The sequence below is a fragment of the Mauremys mutica genome, chromosome 10 (genome assembly GCF_020497125.1).
Source record: "Mauremys mutica isolate MM-2020 ecotype Southern chromosome 10, ASM2049712v1, whole genome shotgun sequence".
Taxonomy (NCBI): Eukaryota; Metazoa; Chordata; order Testudines; family Geoemydidae; genus Mauremys; species Mauremys mutica.
In genome coordinates, this window is record NC_059081.1 from 86,754,672 (window position 1) to 86,776,215 (window position 21,544).

Below are 21,544 nucleotides of genomic sequence, written 5' to 3' on the forward strand. Positions count from 1 at the left end.
GCCCTTACTCCACGGTGTCATTTGTCCAGCGCGTCTGTGGATAGTTGCAGTGCTCCATTACTAGCGTTGACTTAGCTGCCTCTTCCTCACCGCTGTGTGCTCTCCAGCAGGCCAGCCCGGCAAGCCTATATTCATTTCCTGGACTCAGAAACAGATCCTACCGTGTGGGCCTCTCCACTCAGAAACTGCATCTCAAATTCTCTGGCGCCTCCTCGGCACAGTGCTACGCCCCCACCTCCGCGCCCCCACCTGCCCTCCTCCCTGGGCTGCCTCTCACGAGTCGGAAATACTCACTTGCGCAGGTGTAGTCTGGACATTTCTTCTCTGCAAGAGAAACAAGCAAAACAAACCACCTTAAATCATTCCCCTCACTCGGGAAGGGTATTTCTTGTCTAGACACCAGGCCGATGGTGTCCTCATGGCACCCTGGGATTAGAACATTCAGTCTATGCAGGGCACCATCCCTCAGAGCTCAACACAGTACTTAGCAGCAGAGGGCCGGGGCTCCCAACACACAACGCCCATTAGTCATAACACAGTGCTATTGCCAGATGCCACAGGATGGCTCTCTGTGATGGTAGTGGAGTCACCAGGGCAGTTACCCCATGTTTGATTGCACGGTGCCATCCTGGATTTCACGGGCATGCAGGAAGCGACTCTCAGCACCACTGCTAGATGCTCCAGTTCTTCTGCTCCCTGTAAAATCTGGGAGGTCTGAGTGGTGGAGAGTGAACACCATAGCTGTGGTGCAGCTTGGCTGTCCCTGTGGCTAGGTGGCAGTGACTGATCCTCAGGGACAGGCTGGGTGCCCAGGAATGACTCAGCGAGGGGCCACGCTGGGAGGTGAGGCTCCCTCTATTCCAAGAGGAAGCAGAGCGTGTGTCTAGCTGTGTATGTACCAGGTGGCAGTGCCAATGAAACAACCCTCTGGAGCTTAGCACTAGGGAGTGGGCATTGCCAGAGCAGGTGGGGGAATGGTGGGCAGGGCCTCGTCTTGAGAAGGGAGCTCTCCACTAGACCTAGAAATGGGTCTCAGGAAGGGCTGGGATGTCCCAAGGCTCAGTGTGGGTGTGCAGGGCGGCAGAGAGATTACAGGATCACCCCAACCCCACAGCCACATTAGGGTACCTGGACTGCAGTGCTGATGTCTAGAGTAGGCCAATCCCACCCCACATCAACAAATGGGCATGGAAGGACCATAAGGCCCTGGCATTTCAACCATGATTTCCAGGAGGACTCTATCACAGCCTCCAGTTTTGTGCCTGTGTTTTTAAACCTACAGTTAACTATGGGCACATTGGACAGCACTTGGGCAGGTAATTGCCGGATTTACTGGTGAAATCACAGTGCTGCGATTTCTTATGTGTACTGTGGTAGCGCTGAGAGCCTTGACTAGCTTGAGGCCCCCCTGTGCTAGATGCTGCAGGAATGTACGAGACAGTCATCAGACGGCCCAAAGAGGCAGGTACCTAATTGGAAAGTGTTTCTGAATCTCAAGGTCTAACTGCAGCGCCCCGCCTTGGCTCCTCCTCCGGCCACACACCCCGGCTCCTCTAGCCACGCCGTGCCCCCCCCATGTCTGTATAGGGAGGCTGGCAGAGGACAGGGGGTTTGAGGGGAGGTGAAGGGGAGGATGTGGAGGGAGAGTGGCGGAGGACGGGGGTACAAGGGGAGGTGAAGGGGAGGGAAAGGCAGGGGCACGGGGTACATGGGAGGGGTACACGGGGTATGGAGCTTGGGGAGGGGTTACCGGGGATGGGAGTGGGCTGGGGTCCCCAGGGCTCTCTGTGCAGAGGGGCTGGAGCTGCCCCCGGGACTGGGAGAGCCTGGGAGTCCGCTGCCTGCCCTTCCGCTGCTTCTTTCCAGGGCCCAGCCAGCAGCAGAGAGCAAACTCCACCATGGCGAATCTCCCAGCAGCCTCGATCACACAGCGAATCAGTAGCCGAGATCGCGCGCGGCTCAGCAGCCAGGAGCCGGGGGAGCTGCGAGACGCCACCCGGCGCCTGGTGGTGGACGGAGACGGCAGAGGATCCCGTTCAGGGCCCTGTTCCGGGAGCACAGAGCCATCATGGTGTTCGTGCGGGTGAGGAGGGAGCCGCTTTTTGTGTCGTCCCACCCGCTTGTGCAAGCGGCTCTTGCGTAGTGGGACACCGGGGCATCTCCCCACTCAGTTCCGGTCTCCAAACCCACATCTGGGGGGTGGAGGGGGGTAGGTTGGCTGCAAATTGGGTTCCCACAGTGCCCCTCACGCTGTCATTGCCTCGGAGGGGCTCGCTGCATCAGCACCAGCCAGGCTCAGCACTGGCCCTACCTCTTGGGGGTGGGAGCAGAAGGCAGCGAGCCCCACCAGGCGCGATCCGAGCGAGCTGCAGCCCGGCTCGCCTGCTCAGCCCGGGGGCACTGCCCTTCCTGGGGCTGCTGGCGGAGCCTGGCTGTGGGTGGGTCGTGCTGACAGGCCGCGGCGGGAGGGAGGAAGCGCTCTCCCCTGCTTGGGGGAGTTTTATTCCAGTGAGCCGAGGGCAGCGCCGAGGCTCCTGCTGGGAGTGACTGGCTGTGGGTCCGCCCAGTGTGGCTGCCGCGAGGAGGTGGGGGAGACCCTCCCTGCCCTGGGACCCGGTCAGTGCAGGAGGCGGGGCGGGCACCGAGCTGCCCTCGAAGCGGGCTGTGCGCGGAGCTTGCCATGAGCAGCGCAGAGCCGCGGCGTCTGCTCCTCCACCATGCACGGGCTCTGCCGCTGCCTCTGCTTTGCGGCTGTGCTGGCGGGGCTCTCCTGGGACAGCAGGAACTGCCCAGACCTGATTGTCGACAGCTGCCTCTGCACCGCGGAGCGCTCCAAGGGGCCCGCTGCCAAACCGTCCGCATCAAAGTTGTCTGCAGCGGGGGGGGTAGGGGCGGAAGTTGTGGGCTGCCATGCTGCGCCCCCCCTCACTCCTCCAGCCGTGCCGCCCCCTCCCCATGGCTCCTCCGGGCGTGCTGCCCTCCCTTGCCTGCAGGAGCCCAGCGCTGCCCGGCAGACCAAGCTTCAGAGTGGAGTGTGGGCCCCGCCCGCTGGCACCATGGTAACCCCTAACTAAGGCATCGCTTTTAGAAAATGTGCTGAGGGGAAGCGGCTGCTTCCCCTGCACCCCGCTAGCTACGCTACTGCCCCCCCGGCTCCCATTGTGTATTGCCCCCAGTGTCACTTCTGGCTCTCCAGCAACACTTCCAACGGGTAAGCAGCATGTGGGCACCATCCCACAGCAAGGCTCAGCCGGGTCACAGCAACGCCAGCGGAGGATGATCACCAACCTCGGCAGATATATGAGGTCACGTTCTGGAGGAACGTGTCATCCAGCAGCTCAGCGTAGTTGTCCCTTTGAACAGACAGTCCCGGGCTGTAGGATGTGCCTTCACAAGCAATGACGCCGAGCTGCTCCGAGTTAGGGGATGCTCGGAAGATGTCACCTATTCCCAGGGAAACAACCTACAGAGCAAGCACAGATTCGTTACTGGGGTTTAACGGGTTGGTTGTCACTCCCTCTCTCTGTATTGTGGTGGTGCCCAGGTGCCTTCAGTCAGGCTCCGGCTCCCACTGGCCCAGCTGTGGCATGAACTGTATGAACATGAAGAGGTTTCTAATGAAGATGCCCAGCAGACAGGCAGGGAACAGGGGTTTGGTCCCAACACACACATCACATACACACCAATAGACGTGATTAATAGAGAATTGCTCATCAGATGCACTGACACTAACTCTCCCTGTCTTGGTGGTTCGAGCTAGCGTGCACTGGCACAAGGAGCGCAGGCGTCAGCTGCACCGCGTCTGCCTAGACAGTCACTACTGCTCAGAGCAAGGCTGCGCTCTTCCTCCAGCTAGCCTCAGGGCCGGGCTTGCCTACCTGGGTGTTGATTTCACAGAGCGAGGAGAGTGGAGTGAGGTCCCGCAGCGTGTCAGACCGTCCGTCGGTGATGACGATGGCCACCCTCTTATCGGAGGCAAACCGCGCCAGCAGTCTGTCCTTGGTGAACTGAAGGGCCTCCCCTGTGTAGGTGCCACCTGCTATCCAGTTCAGATTCTTCACGGCCCTGCGAGCAAGTGGCAAAGGGAGGTCAGAGCTAACAGGCCCTGGTCCTAGACGATCTTCCCCACCAGGATTTCAGAAGTCAGATGAGTTCACAGCTGGGAATGAGCTGCTTTTGTGGCTAATGTGCTGGTATTACAGGACAAGTGGGGTTCGCTGGGCTGCTTCACATTTCATGGCTAAATCACCAGCGAAAGCAAAGACTTCTGCTCCCAGGTGGAAAGGACTGTTGTGCTGGTGAGCAGGTCTCCCTGCAAATGGGGTGTACTTAGTCAGCCAACCTGGCAGATGCAATCCACTTGCACACATGAGGTACTTGCATCCCCTGGGAGGGGACCCACACTCTGTTCTCACCACTGCATGCATTTAGACACCCAGTCACTTAATCTGGGAGAGCAAGTTGGGGGTTTGGCCTCCACTGGCACAACTCTTTGCATCCACACCACTTAGAGGGCTTTATAGACCTATGTAGTCCCTCCATGCCAGCCAAGGGTATAATCGCTTGTAAATGGCTTGTGATATGCCAAAGAGCTGAGCACTTGTGGAGACGGACACCGCGCAGAGCTCAGAGAGGCCGTCACTGCAGGATGGGATTGATTGGGTGTGTTGTCAGGCTGAGCTAAGGAGAAATACAGTCACTAGGGACTGTGCACGAGCGAAGGAAATAGCACGCTACCCACCTCTGACCATCACCCCCTCCCACTCGTCTCAGCACATTGGGACAGGCCCTCCAAAGCCCCACTGCTGACTCTGGGTATGTCTGCAGTGGCTGGGAGGGCTGCCACACCCCCACAGTTAAGATGCAATGAGCATGTTACAGCAGCAGGACTCAGTGATGCAGGAGCCCGGCAGTGCTACGTGCAGAACAGTAACGGCTCGTGGCCCTGGCGCCGGTCTCTGAGCGGCTGACTGGAGCCCAGCTCCCAGGGCTAGAGACTTACTCCTTCAGGGCTCCGATGTTGTTAATGTTGGCATCGCCCATCGCCACCAGCTCCTGGGTGTTGTCATGGCTGTACTGTACGACACCCACTCGGGAATCCCCAGGTTCAAACTGTTGAGCAAAGGTGAGACATGAATGGAAGTTGGGACCAAGGTAGGAATTTTCTGTCATATGAGTCATCTGCATGACTCTGTACCTATCACCTGGGCCCAGGGAAGCTGCTCGTCTGATATTAACCTGGACAGTCCTCTTCTCGAGAGGTCTGGCCCCCATGCAGTACTGGGACAAAACAGGACATGGTTTGGCCGGTATTGGACGGGGTCACAGCTTCATCCTCTCTGGCTCTTAAAAACCCTTCCCCCGCAGGGTGAGTGTACACACACTGACACACCGGTGGACAGGGGCAGGCCCACGCTGTTCCCGGACGGCCCCGAATGTCCGGTTTTCCAGGGACGTGTGAGTGCCCCCCCCACCTTGGCATCCACTAGGGGGGAAGAATTTGTGTTCTCCATAGCTTAGGGACTAGGACTGGCTGGCTGGAATCAGCACGTGTGACTGAACAACCCTACAGAGACAATGGGAACCCCAAGGCCGGATGATTAACTCCTCGCTGCAGACGCAGCTGAACACGGGAACACAGCCCAGCTGAGTCTGGAGACCAAAGAGGTGTAGAGCTGAGCTCTCAGGGGACATGTGCACAGCAAAGCAAAACCCGCGGCTGGCCTGTGCCAGCTGATTCGGGCCTGTGGGGCTTGGGCTGCGGGTTTCACTGCTGTGTAGCCTTCCGGGATTGGGCTGGAGACCGAGCCCTGGGACCCTCCCACCTTGCAGGGTCCTAGAGCCTGGGCTCCAGTCAAGCCCGGAAGTCTACCCAGCAGTGACACAGCCCCGCAGCCCGAGCCCCGCAAGCCTGAGTCGCTGGGCAGAGCCAGCGGTGGGTGTCCAAGAGACACCGGCCTCACCTGGAACTGACAGACAAAGAGACAGAGAAAGGAAACCGCTGCCTGGCTCAAGGGAGCGCTGGCGTTAGCCAGTACGGATGCTGTCTAACCTTTGCTTCTCTCTGCTAAGCGAAGGGTTCTGTAGCCAGGTGCCCAATAGATGGTGTCCCGGTTTTGAGAGGGCTGCCCGGTGTCACTGCAAATAGGCCCTGGGAGCCCTGCGCCCAAAGGAGGTGGGAAACAAGCCTCTGGCAGGACTCTGGCGTGGCCGGACTCACTGCAGGGAGCCACGAAGAGTGACACCCAAAGGCCCAGTTTCAGAGCTGTGGAGGCCAGGGCCTGCTCCATGGAACTCTGAGGGTCCTTAGGGCCCGGCACACTAAACAGGTCACTACCAAGGGACAGGTTACAGGCTGGGACATGGACCAGACTCTGTGGGTCTGTGACAAACATCATCAACAACATGTTAGCGAGAGGGTAATGCATCCCGGGGCCCACAGGCAGCTCAGAGAGACCCTATTTTGTGCCTGTGGTGCCCAGAGATGCTGTGGCTCTGGCCTGCTAAAAAAGCCCCTACACATCATCACTGACCCAGAATGAGTGGAGGGAGGGTCCCACTTCCAGGCCCATCCCCTGCTTCTGGGGAGGAGAGGGCTCGCCGTTACAAGTCCAGGTCTATACTCAGCAATGGGATCTCCCCTCCTATCCTTCTCTGTTTAGTTCCAGCTGGATTCAGTGTAGGAACAGGTGGAGGTGGCTGGGAAGGGCATTAAACCACCTTTGTGCTTCCCTTAATCTTAGCCTGGCCCCAGCATAACTTAGAGCAGCTTCGGTCAGTGTTTTTGCATCCACTCGGCTGCCACACACTCCTAGAGGCCGCGGTGGTGGCTGAGAGTGGCCTGAGCACAGCAGCACTCTTCCCATGCTCCTCTCCCAGGCACTGCCCTGGCGCTTACTGGGACATACACATGCAGGCTTAGGAGCTCAACGGCATGAACTCATGTTTGAGCATCTCAGCCACAAGTGTATTAGCTAGGGAGCTTTGTAGACTCAAAGGGAGCTGGAACGGATTTGCACGTTCATCTAATCCAGTCACCCAGCGAGCGTTCCTCAGAACACGTCCCCTAGGAATCAGAGGGGCAGCTGTGTTAGTCTGGATCTGTAAAAGCAGCAAAGAATCCTGTGGCACCTTATAGACTAACAGACGTTTTAGAGCATGAGCTTTCGTGGGTGAATACCCACTTCGTTGGATGCAAGTGACGATGCAAGTATTCACCCACGAAAGCTCATGCTCTAAAACATCTGTCAGTCTATAAGGTCCCCTAAGAACTGGCTGTTCTGAGGCAAAGAAGACAAGCCCATGGCAAAGGGTTCTGGAGATTGCAGGATTGGTAGGTTGCATTAGGAGCTTCCACTGCCGCTCTGCTCAGCTGGGAAGGAGCCCCCTATAGTTGCATGTTATTTACCAACTGAGCCTTATGGTGTCAGCATACAAGTGAGGAGTGTTTGCCTGGTGTGTGTGTCTGCACTGCGTGAGGTGGCTCAGTCCATCCATTCTGCATGGGAGGGAGATTTGTACCTGCCACTGCGCATACAGTACACGTCCCCTTGAAAACTCACCTTCACACGCTCATCTTTGCTCAGCCTGTCAATGACTTTAATGATGAAATCCTTGGCAATCTGGAAGTTCTGCAGGCCGATACTCTCCGAGCTGTCCAACACGAAAAGTACATCGACGGGGCCGCATTTACACTCTGCAGCAAAGCACAGACCCAGAGGGATGTGTGTCAGACAGCCTGGCTGCTTTGACACAGCATAGTGCAGCTTGTACCAGCCCGTGGAGAGACAGCTGGTGTCAGTCCATAGTGATGCGCTCGCTTTGCCAACAGAGATGTAGCCCAAAAGCAAGCAGAAAAATCACCACACGTAGGATTGGAGATTTAGTTAGCTAGTTATTCCTTTTGATTTCCCCACAGCCTCTCCTGACCTTTAAATGCTCCACCCAGCTCATTAAACACATAGGCAACATTTCAAAGAGCCCAAACTGCACTGACCAGGTCCCTTACAATTCTCATTTCTTCCAGCTACGCAGCTCAGACGAGACAGAGGTGTAGGCTGTGTGTCTGATTCAGCTAGCTCTCCTCTAGGTCCCGGGCTCAGCTACAGATTGACTGGGCCATCTGGGTTTGATGGGGAAGCTCCACCACTGGAAAACAATTTTCCTCAGCCACCCCCCACACCTCTGTGCCTTTGGGTTCCTAAACCACTCCATCAAGACATTGTAAAGGGAAGGGAAATGGCAACTCCCTCATCCCTGCGAGGGGAGTGGAGGGGAGGGGAGAGGAGGGTGCAGCAGATCTGGATTTACAACATGTGCCGAACTGCTATCTCTTTCAGTACAGAAATGATGGGAAAGGTCTCCCAGAGCACTGCTGGCCACGGGTCATCTGGACAGTTATCTTCTAGAGATACAACCAGATGCACTCTGGCCTCCTTATTGCGAGTGCCGGAGGCCCTCAAGCTTTCCCTGCTACAATTCCTGCTTGGTTCTGAGGCTGTGTTCTCGGAGCTCTTTCAGCACAACCAGACTGAATTGCTTGGCTAGTTACTGTGGCTTCGGGTACTGGAACAGGAAGGAGGTGGGATGGAAATGAGCAAAAGAACCAGGAAACATTCCCAAAGAGTTTGTAAAGTGACACTCACCGCAGCAAGCTGGAAGAAAGGGAGAGAGAGAGAGTGGTAAAGCAGAGTGAACTGAATGTTCTTCCACACAGTAATTCAGGCAGCACAACTGCAAGAGCTGCCATGAAATATCACAGCATGAGTGATGTACACAAGGACACAGCAAAATTACAATGTCTCCATTCAAGGAGGCTTCCCTCACATCTGGTACATTTAAAAACATCTCCTAGGTTCAGAACATGCACGTTCCGCATCAGGCCTCAGCACCAGCTAGACAAGAGGGGTTTTAATGAAAAGATTGACGAGCCTTAGGGAATGTGTGTGGAGAATATATTACTACCAGATGATACCAAAACAGAATCTTTCAGGGAGTACCCAAACACACGTTTGCAATTCAGTGGACTGGCCAATCATTTTCTAAACAGAAGAGGAGGTTTTAGAATAGACGGTGTACAAGGAATCCTGCTTACCTGTGCTAAATACAGGCTGGGAAATGCTAGTTCAAATTTTAAAAAAACCATGCAGTCGCCATGCACTGAAAACTTTCCCAAACATCTCTTAGCACATTCTGCAGGTTTGGCTGCACTAGGGATTAGAAGGTTTGAAACAACTTACTTGGCCAAGTTCCTTTCCTAGATACAGTGATTTATTACTTTAAAAAACATAAATAAAGGATAAACCCGGAAAGATTAAGAGTGCAGAGTGCAAATTCAGCTCCCCAAATCGACCTCTACCCTGATATAACGCGACCCGATAACATGGATTCGGCTATAACGCGGTAAAGTAGTGCTCCAGGGGGGCAGGGCTGCGCACTCCGGCAGATCAAAGCAAGTTGGATATAACGTGATTTCATCTATAATGCGGTAAGATTTTTTGGCTCCCGAGGACAGCGTTATATCGAGGTAGAGGTGTACTGCAAATCCCCTGCTGTCCAGGTAACCGAGCATTGCATGCAGGGCAAACAGCATCATACTCCCTGGTGGTCACAGTAAGAGACGTTAAATTCCATTTTTTAATGAAAAATATTAAGGGCTTGATTTTCAAAGTCAGATGCAAGACTGCATTCAAAAAATACATGCACAGATGTGCACATAATTTGTATGTGCAGTTACTAGGAGCACGCACAAATTCAGTGTTTGCATGTGCAATTCAGGTATTTGCATGTGTCTCACTGGCCACCACCAACTACCTGATTTGCACATGCAGTTGCAAAAGTGGTAAATTATACATGCCTTTGCACACGAGGCATTAAAAATCAAGCCCTGACAGTCTGGGTGGCACAGGGCTTGCCTTACGGAGGGCCTGCATTTTCAGATGCTCTCCCAGCCGCAGATAGGGTTAGACCCCCAGAGGACTGAGTTGTCAAACCCTCAGTCAGTTGGCACGTTGGATAGGAATGGTGCCTGCTTCCCCTCTCTGACCCTTCTGCAGTGACTAGTCCCATGGTTCATTGTGGGTGAAAAGTGGCAGAAGCTGGTATCACTGTGGGTGACCCCTTGACAAGGTAGCGATGCCTAGGTTTTCCACCCATGCCATTTCACTCCACCCTAATGAGTGGAGAACGAGAGACTGAAAGCAGGGCCCTCACGCCCCAGTGCGGTCAGGGGACTGGCTGGCACACCAGGATGGCTGACCTGCCATCCTGGAGTCGTTCTCAGTCTGCTTTGGGCATAGGAGCGGTTCCAAGCTGAACTGCACGGAGTAAATGGGCTTTAAGCTCTACTGTTGCAGCCACTGGCTGTCAGAGTTTCCGCAGCCACTGCCCCTACTCAGGGGAGGCCTTCTGAACTGCGGGGTCCATCCAGAGACAGACACACTGGCCCCATGCTCCCTTCAACCCAGGGGGACAGAGCTGTGCTCTGCAGTGCACTGGGGTGGGCAGCATGGCCTCATGGTACAGCACAGCCCCTCAGGAGCAGGGCGTGCGCCACGCTTCCCTGGGCTTTGCTTACGTTTTCACCTGTGAAAAAAATCTCAGGCAAGAATCTGTTTAAAAAGTTTCTCTTTTTCCGCAGGGGTTTCCCTGCAGCAACACCGGCTGTCGCGTGAGCTTGTCTGGCAAGTCACTACCCAGTAGCCAGTCCCAGATCAAGGGCTTACAGGTGGCTAGCTGCCTTGGCAGGCTGCCTGCCTTCCCAGACTGACCAGGAGGGGGATACTCACAGCACATTTTCATTATGATGTCTAAAATTTCACATTCCTGAAAAGAAAGGAAAAGAAATGCTGAAGGGCCTCATTAGTGTACTAAAAATTCATTCATCTCTGTGAAATCACAGTCAAAGGCTGCCAGTTCTGTTACTATGGGCATATTTCATGGAACCCAGAGTGATACTAGGGGGTGAGGTATATGCTTGTGTCCTCCTCCGTGGGAGGAAACCCAGGCCCTTACAGCTACGTGAACTGCTGGGTCCCAACAAAACACAGGGCTTCCGACTGGTAGAAAAGAGGGATTGGAATTACTGGAAGGGCCTGCAGGGAGGAAGACACAACTGGGTTCAGCCTCCTTCTGGCTACGCCCTGGAGTTTATACAGCCCTACTGGGGACTTGCCCTGCACATGCTGCTGTCTAAGAACCTTCTAAAGGAATATGGTTCCCCTCAAGCCATAGCACAGGGCAGCTGAAAGACAGAGGCGGGAAAGCAAGCGGTGCACACAATCGGTGTCACTCACATCTGGTCCTGGAGGCCCGGGGGGTCCGGGACGTCCCTGTCAAACAAAGCAGTGAAAAGACGGGTAAGAGAGGAGCCAGAGCTCTCTGCAGTTATCTCCAGACTATCTGCTGTTAAGCAACACAGAGCAGAGTCTGGAAAAGTAGCGTCGCTTCCAGGACTCAGCCGCTGGAGCTGAGCTTTGAGCAGGTCCATCTGCCTGTCTGAGCAGGCCCATGGAGCCAAGCCATAAGGTAAATCATCAGAAGCACTTTCCCAAACCACTCCAGCTGCGTAATGTGGCAGCTTCCATGCACCAGCCTTATCCACGTTCGCCAGACAAGGCCAGGAACGCGCTGCTAAAAATAGTGGCGTTTCTGCGGAGGAGGGAATGTCCCCTCCATCTCTATCAGAGCCATGGCACCCTCTGTCTCCCCCTGACATCAAAGCCAGGGGCCAGCTAGGGCTGGGCATGCTTCCGAGTCTGGTGGGACCACTCTGCCAGTGGCCAGAGCCTGACCGCTGAGCAGCAGCAGCCCCTCCCGCTAACCCGGGGCAGGTCACTGGCTAGCCTGCCCTGCCCAAGAGCTGGGCTCCTGTGGGAACACCAGTGGGAATTAGCTCTCCTGTTGTACAAACACAGTAGAGATCAGCCCCATGCGGGGGTAAAGTGCTGACCTCCCCATCCCACCTCGCAGGACGCACTGCAAGAGCCTGGGCTCCACTCAGGACTTTGCAGCAAGAAGACATTCGGGGCATTTGTTATCTCACTATAAAAACCCATCTCTGGGCCCCATCAGTGCTGGGGCTCCACGGGCGCCGGGGCACAAACACCAGCATTCAGCTTTGGGAGAGTTTTGCTCATTTTCCCAGGAGGGCAGGGCAGTGAGGAGTCGGGCCCTCGGCTCTCGTCACCCTCCCACAGGCTGTATTTATCAGCTGGGCTCAGATGCCCTAGTGAAGGCCTGGTCTGCATTATAGCATTGGCTAATGATCTATAGTCCGTCTTCACTGGCCTCCATCTGAATGTTCCTCTTCAGCAGAGACTTTGCTTGCCCAGAGGAAAAGGAGACATTTATTTTACCCATCAGAGTCAGTGTGAGGTTGCCATAGGCACATAAGGAGTGGAAAACTGAACTGGATGTGTTTGGACATGTGAGGTAAAACAGTGGCCTGGCTGTCATCTGTCGGTGCAGCAACATGGTAGAATTCATGCACAACATACAGTTAATGCTGGGTGGGAATTTTACACTGGGATGGTTTTCTCTGAGGGAAAATGTAGTTTCTGCTTCACTGAAATGTTCTATGAGAAAATTTCAACTTTGCCAAAAAACACTGATTTTCTGTTGCAAGTACTGTAACAAACTATTTTGTTTCTGATAGGTTCAACCCAAATTGAACATTTCATTTTGAGTCTGTTCAACATTAAACTACATTCCTTATTGAGGTGCATTGCCTCCTGGGAGTTGTATTTCGAGCCCCTAGTCTTTGCTAAGGGTGGGGCTCGCAGGAGGACATCTCTTATGAGGCAATGCAGACTCTCCACTGACTAGACTGTGTGGTATCTCATTGGAGTTGCATGACTGTGGATGCATCATGGGAGCCGTAGTACAACCAGGGGAATAGCCCATAGGGGATAATGGAGGCTTCAGGCTCCCAGACAACAATTCCCATGAGGCAATGCGCAAAAACAATGAAACTTGGTTTAATGTTGCACTGAAGTGTTTCTAGTCCGTTTCCAAACTGAAACAAAATGTTTCTATTTTGGGAATGTCTCAATGGTTTGTTTTGATCCACAGTGCTGGAAAGAAATGTTTAGACAGTACTGAATCAACATTTTTCAGAAGTTTGTTTTGTGAAAAATTTTGATATTTCAATATTTCGTCACAATTTGGGACACAAACAATAGTGGAAATATTGGAATTTCCTGTGGGACCGACATTCAGAATTTCACTCAGCGCCAATTCGAATGTCTGCTATAGACTTCATAGAGCTCTGTCATGCCCAGGGCTTCAGGAGCTGACACCAGTCTCGGTCAGACTGGCCTGCAGTTCACCACAAGTGGGTCAGAGGAGCAGATCAGGAAGCTCCCAGTGGCCCCAGCTCCTCGGTGCTCTGTCCCCTCCAGTCTGCTGTGCTTTTCAATACAAACTCTTTCACAGAGCTGGGTTCCTTACCGGGGGGCCTTCAGGGCCTCGGTAACCCTTGGGCCCTCTAGGACCACCGGAGCCACGGGAGAAATTCTGGAAGAAAAGAACGTGCCATTACCGGGGGACGGGACTGCAGAGGCATTGTCAGCTCTGCTGGATTACAGGGATCGTTTGCTGGACTTCGGGAGCTATGACTGACTTTGGCCCCACGCATCACCCATGCACTTAGCATTTTATAGAGTACTTGCCATTTTCAGACACGCAGCATTAGTATTTCAATTACATGATATGTGATTTCTGTTGCCAGCTAAGAAATACACCAAAAGATCATTGCAAAAGCTCTGAGTCTGGATTGTTTTTTAAAACCAATGGCAAACTATGGCTGCTGGAGCCCATTTCCAAAGGCCAGCATGTTACCTACAGGACACCTTCTTTACTGGCACTGGAGAGCACTGACAGTAGTAGATTTAAGCACATGGGTGACACAAGTTGTGTCCCTGTTAGTTACTATTGTGCTGCTATAAAATGTGGAATAGACTAACACCAACATGGCAAACTTCAAGTTATGCCAACAGCAGCATGAATGAATTAGGGCCAGTGCCTGCATCTTTTGGTGCCAAAAGTAATCCTGGTGTGAGTAGCCCCAGTGAAGGCAGTGAGGTTACTTGAATGAGGAAGGGGTGCAGGACTGGCTCCCAGCATAACCTCTGACTACACTAGATCAACCAAACTATTCAAGTCGAATTTGCAAAAGCACATTGCCCCCAAATCAGTCTGACTTACAGCAGCTGCACCAATCCTCACCAGTGTTTAGCCCAGTGCAATTTGAAAGTGCAAAGAGATTGATTCATGAGAGATGAGGTTTATAACCAAACTAAACTGTAGCACCAAAGGCCCAAGGCAGTAGGATTAAAGCTACTTGATAACTTCCACAGTGAAAGGCAAGTCACGAGAGGGCAGATCCATGAGAGACACCTGTCCTGGCTGTAGGAGGTCTCCTAGTAAATCTGGCAAGTCCGATGCGGCCAGCAGGCAGCAGATGGAACTGTGTGTGTATTTTGAAATGATTTGCATGTGTCCTCTGGGCCTTGGAGGGGTTCCTCTTAAACACCCGCATAGAAATAGAGGCCACAGCCGGGGCGAAGGCTCTGTTCTCTCAGCCTGGACATTTTCATTCTGGCCAGGCTGCTTTCTGAAGCTTGTCCTTAGAGATGGAAAACAGGCTCCATGGGGGAAAAGCAAATGAATATGAAGCACGCTCTGCTTTCTCTGTCCTGCCCATGGCTGGGAGTGAAGGGGCCCTTGGGAGAGGGGTGGCCTGGCTGTTACTGAGTTCCTGGGCTGAGCACCCTGCCGGCACGCAGCCAGCGTTAGTGCTTTCACCTCCAGTGCTTTCTAATCTCTGGCTTGGGGATTCCAAGGTGAGCTCCCAAGGGGCCCCAGATTGTGCTGACTGGGCGTGTGGAGCTTGTCACAAACCAACCTTCTCACTAGCCTCTGAATCCATACACACCCCTGCCATGTCCAGCTTGCTCCTGATGGGCTGAATTGCAGTTTCTGCTGGGGCTGCTGATAGTTAGTCTAGCAGCCCAAGGGATAGCTACCTTCAGCTCCTCACACTGACCCCTGGCTCGCAACCTTTCCAGCTGGCTGTACCCATTCCAGGAGGCTGATCTGTCCTGCGTACCACCTGCTTTCAGGGCACTTAAAAATGACCTGCTTACAAAATCAGACATAACCATACAGAAGTGTCACAGCCGCACTGTTACTCTCTCACTTTTACCATAGAATTATAACATAAATCATTGGAATACAACTACTGTACTTACGTTTCAGTGTCCAGTGTATGTAGAGCAGTATAAACAAAATGTGAGTTTGTACTGGCTGCGCTGGTGCTTTTCAAGTAGCCGGTTGTAATACTAGGCGAATATCTAGATGAGCTGCTGTGCTCCCTAGAATATCTCTGGGTATCCTCAGGGGTACGTGTACTCCTGGTTCAGAACAACTGGCCTAGTCACGTTGATGGCGCATCAACAAACACAGTGGGCCATGGAAGAAGCTTATCTCCACCTGATGAACTTTCCTGTGGATGTTCTAGCCAGGATATGGCTAATGGCTTTGCTATGAATGGCTGGACAGGCAGCAGCTGCGGGTTATGGGTGGTTCGTACTGTTTCACGGTTCTTCACTCACAAGTGCTTGGAAAAGTTCCACTTGCACTGAGGACTTAGACCACACGGCCACTGCCCAGCAGAGAGAGCAGGACTCTACCTGCTGCTGGGTCACAGAGCACTCGGTGTATGGCTAGCCAAGCCTGTCCTCCATCCACACCATTGGCATCAGCTCTAGAGCCCCTGGGTATCTGTCCTTTGCTCCAGGGAAGGGAACTAAAGAGGAATGCCTGACACCAGGGCTCCAGGCTGCATTTACAGTGTTGCTCTCATGGAAAACAAATCAAACAGATCTGGAGCTATTACCTCCCTGCCATCCTCCCCCATACACCCTTGAACAGGATATTTACACATGGGCAAAACCCGCTCCTCAGACTGGGACGCTTTACAGCAGAGCAGTAGGCTGCACCAATAGTTTAGAACCAGAGCAAAACCTCTGGATTCCTCTGCCTGGGGGAAACGATTCAGCTTTAAAAAGAAAGAGCTATCAGGCTCATTCTGCACTCACATCTTCCCCAGGGTCTCCTGCTTCTCCTTCATCGCCCTTGGGACCAGGATAGCCTCTAGTGCCCTGAAAAATGACACCAATAACACTGCGAATTAAAAGCCAGGTATTAGATAACAAGCGTCCTCCCTAGCCTACAGTGAGCGTGAGAACAAGCTACGAGAGCAGACATCCCGGAAGAGTCACAGCTGGTCTCTATTCCTTGATGCTGAGTTACAATAAACATGTGTCATCGAGATGGAGACCTTCTTTCTTGGCATAAAGCAACAAAGAGTCCTGTGGCACCTTATAGACTAACAGACATATTGGAGCATGAGCTTTCGTGGGTGAATACCCACTTCATCAGCTGTAGCAGCAATCCCTGCTCTGAATCACAGTACAGAGTCCTCAGTGGGCAGAGCACATGGTCTGGGAAGCTTTCACTGGCTACAGAGAGATTCCTGTGCCCTGCAGAACCAGCCCCAAGTCTCTGAACGACCCAGACCCTGAAGTGTGCACTGCACAGCTTGTTTGCAGCTAACCGATGAGTGAGTTGGTGTGGATGATAGGTCAGTGAATACCCACTTTCTTGGCATAAGTTACCATACAGCCCATAAGGAGGTAACCTTGTAACACGTACCAGCGGTTCCATCAACTTTTGCGACCCCCTCCCCATGTTATTATGAGTTGCACCAGAAAGGGAAATCCATAGGAAGCATATCGATAGCAAAAGATACCCACACAGCACAGGTCCGGGGTTAGCAGGGGACATCCTAACCTTTTGGAAACATGGACTTTGGGATGAGCAGGGCTGGCCAGCCAGCGGTGCGAAGCCTATTTCAGAGCATGGTCAGCCAACAGGCTCCAGAACCAACTGGCTAGTTGTGAACAATGCTAGGGGCCATAACCAGGATGCATTGCTCAGGCAGTTTTGTGTTATATTACCCTGTAGGGGAGATGGAGGCAGACTTACATTAACACCAGGATTTCCTCTGTTGCCTGGGTAGCCCTGAGAGGGAAGGGAAAACAGCACGTTAAATCAGAGGAACAGAAATAATGTTAATTATTGTTTAACAATTTTCTGTGTAACAAATAAAACTCACTGGGAAGCCTGGGAAACCATCTGTGCCATTTCCTGGAATTCCATCCGCTCCCTAGCGAGAAGAGCAAAAATAAGTGAGGTGTCAAAACCAAACCAATTAATTCACTTTCCCTAGCAGGCAGCCATTCACCCACAGCATAGTGTCCACACACTCTCCTATTCAACAGAGCTCACTGGGATGGGACACTCGCAGGCCAGAACCCTACAACATTCCTCCTGGCCTTCTCCAGAGGCACAGTCATGATGAATAAGGTGAAAGTCCTCAATGATGGGACAACTATCAATACGTCCTGCTGGTTTCTCCCCTGTAACAATTGTCATCAGGCATATGAATCACAAGCTTTAGTAGCCACTTCTAACTGCAAGCTCTTAAGTCTTGTCCACAACTACAATGAACCCATTACAATCACCATGTTCACAGCTTGTGTTTTGTAAAAGGTGAGTGCTGCAGGAGTGCCTGCTCTTTATTTCTGAAGTAAGAAGTAAAAGGGAGAGCGGCAGCAGGGGGCGGCAGGTGGGAAAGGCACGAAGATCTCCTTTTCCTCCACTGGAGTTTCACTGTGATGGGGACATTTCAGAGACCAGGCATAAGGGATTTGGCCGTTGGAAAGAGGGTGCAGCCAAGACACCAATACACATGCATTATATATACACACCCCAATAGATGAACCAGCAGCTTTAAAAGAAGACTGATATTTTAGACCTCTGGGTCCTCTACCGAAATGTGTATTCAAGGCATGACTCTTCCAGCCTGCAGAGCTGGAGGCCACAGTGAAAGGACACTTTTCAAAGGGCTGGCTAGTGACAGTATGATAGACATACAATTAATCCTACTTCCACCGGAAAATGTGTAGGCCAGATGGATTGTTTTTTCTCCTCTGGATTGGATGAGTTTTGTTACCTCAATGAACCTCCGTTGCAGTGCAGTGACATGTGCAGTAGAAATCCTTTCAGGAACTCCAGCTGAAGGCTGCAAGCTAGTAGTGTGCTGTGGCTCACACAATAAGTAACAGGCGTGCTGGTTTCAGTTCTATGTACGCCAGAGAAGTGGGATGGGAAAAGTTCAGAAGAGAAGAGATCAGAGAAGAAAGGAGAGTTTTGTGGCTGAGCTACTGACAGGAAAAGCTGCCTGTCTCTTGGACCAGGGCTGTGCTTGTAATGGCTCATTTCTTTTCTATAGAAACTAAACCCACAGAAGCAAACCCAAACGATAACATGGGTTTATAGCATTTCACTGACAGCATATTCTGAACTTCTCTGTGGAGAAAAATGGATTCCGTTCCAACCACTCGTAGGACAATGAATGAATTCGCAATACAAAATGAATACGGAGTGTGAGGGGAGCATGAAAACACAAAGCAGGGAAGAATGGAGCTCGCCAGCTGGTGGAAATCAGTGCAACACCATTGACATGAATGGCACACACCCGCTGGGGAGCCGGTCCATAATGCTAAGTGCATTTGGTACCAAGGGACCCATATTACAAACAGCTGAGGATGACTTGAGAGTAATGGGTTCCAGACTGATCTCTTCTGGGGCCTGAATGGATTTTAAGAAGAAAGTCAACTCAGGTGTGTACACTGGCCCGCTAGAGTCTCTCTGCCCAGCCCTGCTGGCAGAGGTTAGGCTTGGATCCCTCTCCCCCAGCATCGCGACATACCATACAGCACAGCTGGAGGCCAGACTCCAGAATGGGTTTAACCTGTCAGCCAAGTCTCCCATTCTGCGGCTCTACTCCATGGGCCAGAGCCCCAGCGGGTGTCGATCAGACCTAGCACCCTTGGCATGAATAGCCCAGATCCCCAGGGGGTGTAACTCAGCATATCTCCAGTTAAGTCAATGGAACTCTGCTGATTTTCACCAGCTGAGGATCAGCCCTGTGTACGTGTGTGACCACAGGGGAGTATCCAGTGGGGACTCCTGCACAGCACTCTGCAGTTCTGCTGTATAAGCCAAGAGCCTGGCGGGGGGGGGGAGGGGGCTTCCTCTTGCTGAGCAAGAGGAAGTTGTAAGCCACTTTTCATCTGTCATATTCCACTGTGAAATACCACTCACCCTTTCACCCATCAAGCCAGGGTCTCCAGGCAATCCGATGGCTCCAGGGGGTCCTTTGGGGCCCTGAAGGGAGACGGTGAAATGGTCAAGCGTATCGTAAAGGACCTTAATGCACAGCAAATGATCCTTTCAAAGGCAAACCAGCTGCATTCATTTTCCTGTGACATTTCGATCCCTCACTTCCTACCGTAGAAGAACCCTGAGGCTCTGAAGAATACAGATGGGAACATTGCTATATTCCAAGTGGAGTTGTTTACTTGTGGACAGCACGGGGAGTAAACTGTGCACCTTTGCCATTGTTTCAGTTCCCCCTTTTCCTCAGGGCAGTGGTGCAGGCCTATCAGGTGATCCATTCCGGAGTAGGACCAGACAAAGGCCACAAGGTGCACTGTAGGGAATGAGCCAACCTGGGCTTGTCAGGTTAGACTAGTGTCCTAAGGGGGCCCTCCTCTACATTCTGTAATGTTCTTATTGTGGAAATCAAAGAGAGTAGATAGGCTGCTGATACTAAGAATCACTTACTGAGTAGCTATACTGTCTACCAGCTCTGCTCAGAAAACTGACCCTAGAGATCTGTGGGTCCACACTGAAGAAGAAGCATTTAAATCCTACCATCCCATCATGGACGTGAATTACTGTGTGTTTTGGAAAACCAGCTTCTCTGTTTATAAGGGCGCCGCGTGGTTTTCCAAGATCCACAAGGCTAGGCACCCTGTCTGCTGGGAGGCAGGAGAGAGCCTTTTTTGATCACCGCTCTCTGGTTTATATATCACACAGCCATTCCTTCCTTGAAGACAATGATAAAGAACACTAACCTCAGGTCCCATGGGTCCTTCGTCTCCTCTGTACCCCTTGGGTCCAATCGGACCAACCTCACCCTGTGAAAGTAAAAAGAGAACTGAAAGTTTCATTTCTTCCCTGTCTGGCTGGTTACGTTCCTCTGGAGGCATTGCCCAGAGGAGCACATACCCGTCTCCCACGCGTTGTGTGCATGGCGTGTGCAGAAATGTGATTCCCCCCATCCTGCTACGGGACTGGACCCTGGGCACCACATCACAAACCTCACCTTGAATTCTGAGCATCCAGCAAGACAGCAATGCTGAGTACTGCACAGTCACAGATGTTGTGGCTGGCAGCCCAGATTCTGCCAAGTGACTCATTCCCAAACTTCATGCTTGAAAGCCTTATGGTGCTTCAATTCATGTCCAAATTTAGCTCACCAGGGCAGGGAAATATTTCTTCATTTCATGACCCACAGGGTGGGGGCTGGTGCCTGATGAACCCATTACACATTAATGGGTCATGCCCAGCTCAGTCACAGTTTATTTTAAGGATTCCATTTATACATACAGGCGGTAAGACTGGATGATCACAATGGTCCCTTCAGGTCTTGGAATCTCTGAATCTAGCTATCTATAACACATACTACTCCTGTCAGTAACAAGCTTATACCCCCATTCTACATGGAACCTTAATATAAAGTGTGGCAGCAAAACCATTCTTCCATGCAGGCTTTGATAACATACATAATACACATTATTATGTGTTGTGTCTCTCAGACTCAGAGATCTTAAGGCCAGAAGGGACCATTACGATCATCTCGTTTGACCTCCGGCACATCGCAGGCGACAGAGCCTCACCCACCCACTCCTGTAACAAACCCCGAACCTCTGGCTGAGTCACTGAAGTCCTCAAATCATGATTTAAAGATTTTAAGTTACAGAGAATTCACCATTTACACTTGTTTAAACCTACAAGTGTTCCCATGCCACATGCTGCAGAGGAAGGTGAAATCCCTGCCCCCCATCCCTAGGGTCTCTGCCAATCTGACTTGGGGTAAAATTCCTTCCGACCTCAAATATGGCCATCAGTTAGATCCTGAGCATGTGGGCAAAACCCGCCAGCCAGACACCTGGGAAAGAATTCTCTGTAGTAACCCAGCCCTCCCCATCTAGTGTCCCATCACCAGCCATTGGGGATATTTGCTACTAGCAGTCGCAGATTGCCTACATGCCATTGTAGGCAGTCTCATCACACCATCTACTCCATCAACGTATCAAGCCCAGTCTTGAAACCAGTTAGGTTTTTTGTCCCCACTGCTCCCCTTCGGAGGCTCTTCCAGAACTTCATTCCTCTGATTGTTAGAAACCTTCACCTAATTTCAAGCCTAAATTGTTGATGGCCAGTTTATAGCTGTTTGTTCTTGCACTGCTGCACATGCACTGCCCTTTCCTTGCTGCAGCTGGGCTGCCATATCCTTGCCCAGCAACCTGCAGCAGATTCCATCGCCTGGCACTGCAGCAGCCAAGTG

At 52.3% G+C, this 21,544-nt stretch overlaps 1 protein-coding gene across 2 annotated transcripts in view; it reads right to left on the reverse strand.

Annotated features, from left to right (window-relative positions):
• COL6A1 (collagen type VI alpha 1 chain) overlaps window positions 1-21,544 on the reverse strand; it is a 69,759-nt gene that overhangs the window by 2,563 nt on the left and 45,652 nt on the right. For both annotated transcript variants that reach the window (XM_045031810.1, XM_045031809.1), the window contains 14 exons: window positions 20,049-20,111; window positions 19,234-19,296; window positions 17,180-17,230; window positions 17,050-17,085; window positions 16,101-16,163; window positions 13,450-13,515; window positions 11,295-11,330; window positions 10,788-10,824; window positions 8,646-8,654; window positions 7,563-7,696; window positions 5,003-5,112; window positions 3,879-4,065; window positions 3,289-3,463; window positions 295-324 (listed from right to left, as the gene is read on the reverse strand). In XM_045031810.1, the coding sequence (XP_044887745.1) occupies window positions 295-324; window positions 3,289-3,463; window positions 3,879-4,065; window positions 5,003-5,112; window positions 7,563-7,696; window positions 8,646-8,654; window positions 10,788-10,824; window positions 11,295-11,330; window positions 13,450-13,515; window positions 16,101-16,163; window positions 17,050-17,085; window positions 17,180-17,230; window positions 19,234-19,296; window positions 20,049-20,111 (1,060 nt within the window). The remainder of the gene's footprint in view (window positions 1-294; window positions 325-3,288; window positions 3,464-3,878; window positions 4,066-5,002; window positions 5,113-7,562; window positions 7,697-8,645; window positions 8,655-10,787; window positions 10,825-11,294; window positions 11,331-13,449; window positions 13,516-16,100; window positions 16,164-17,049; window positions 17,086-17,179; window positions 17,231-19,233; window positions 19,297-20,048; window positions 20,112-21,544) is intronic.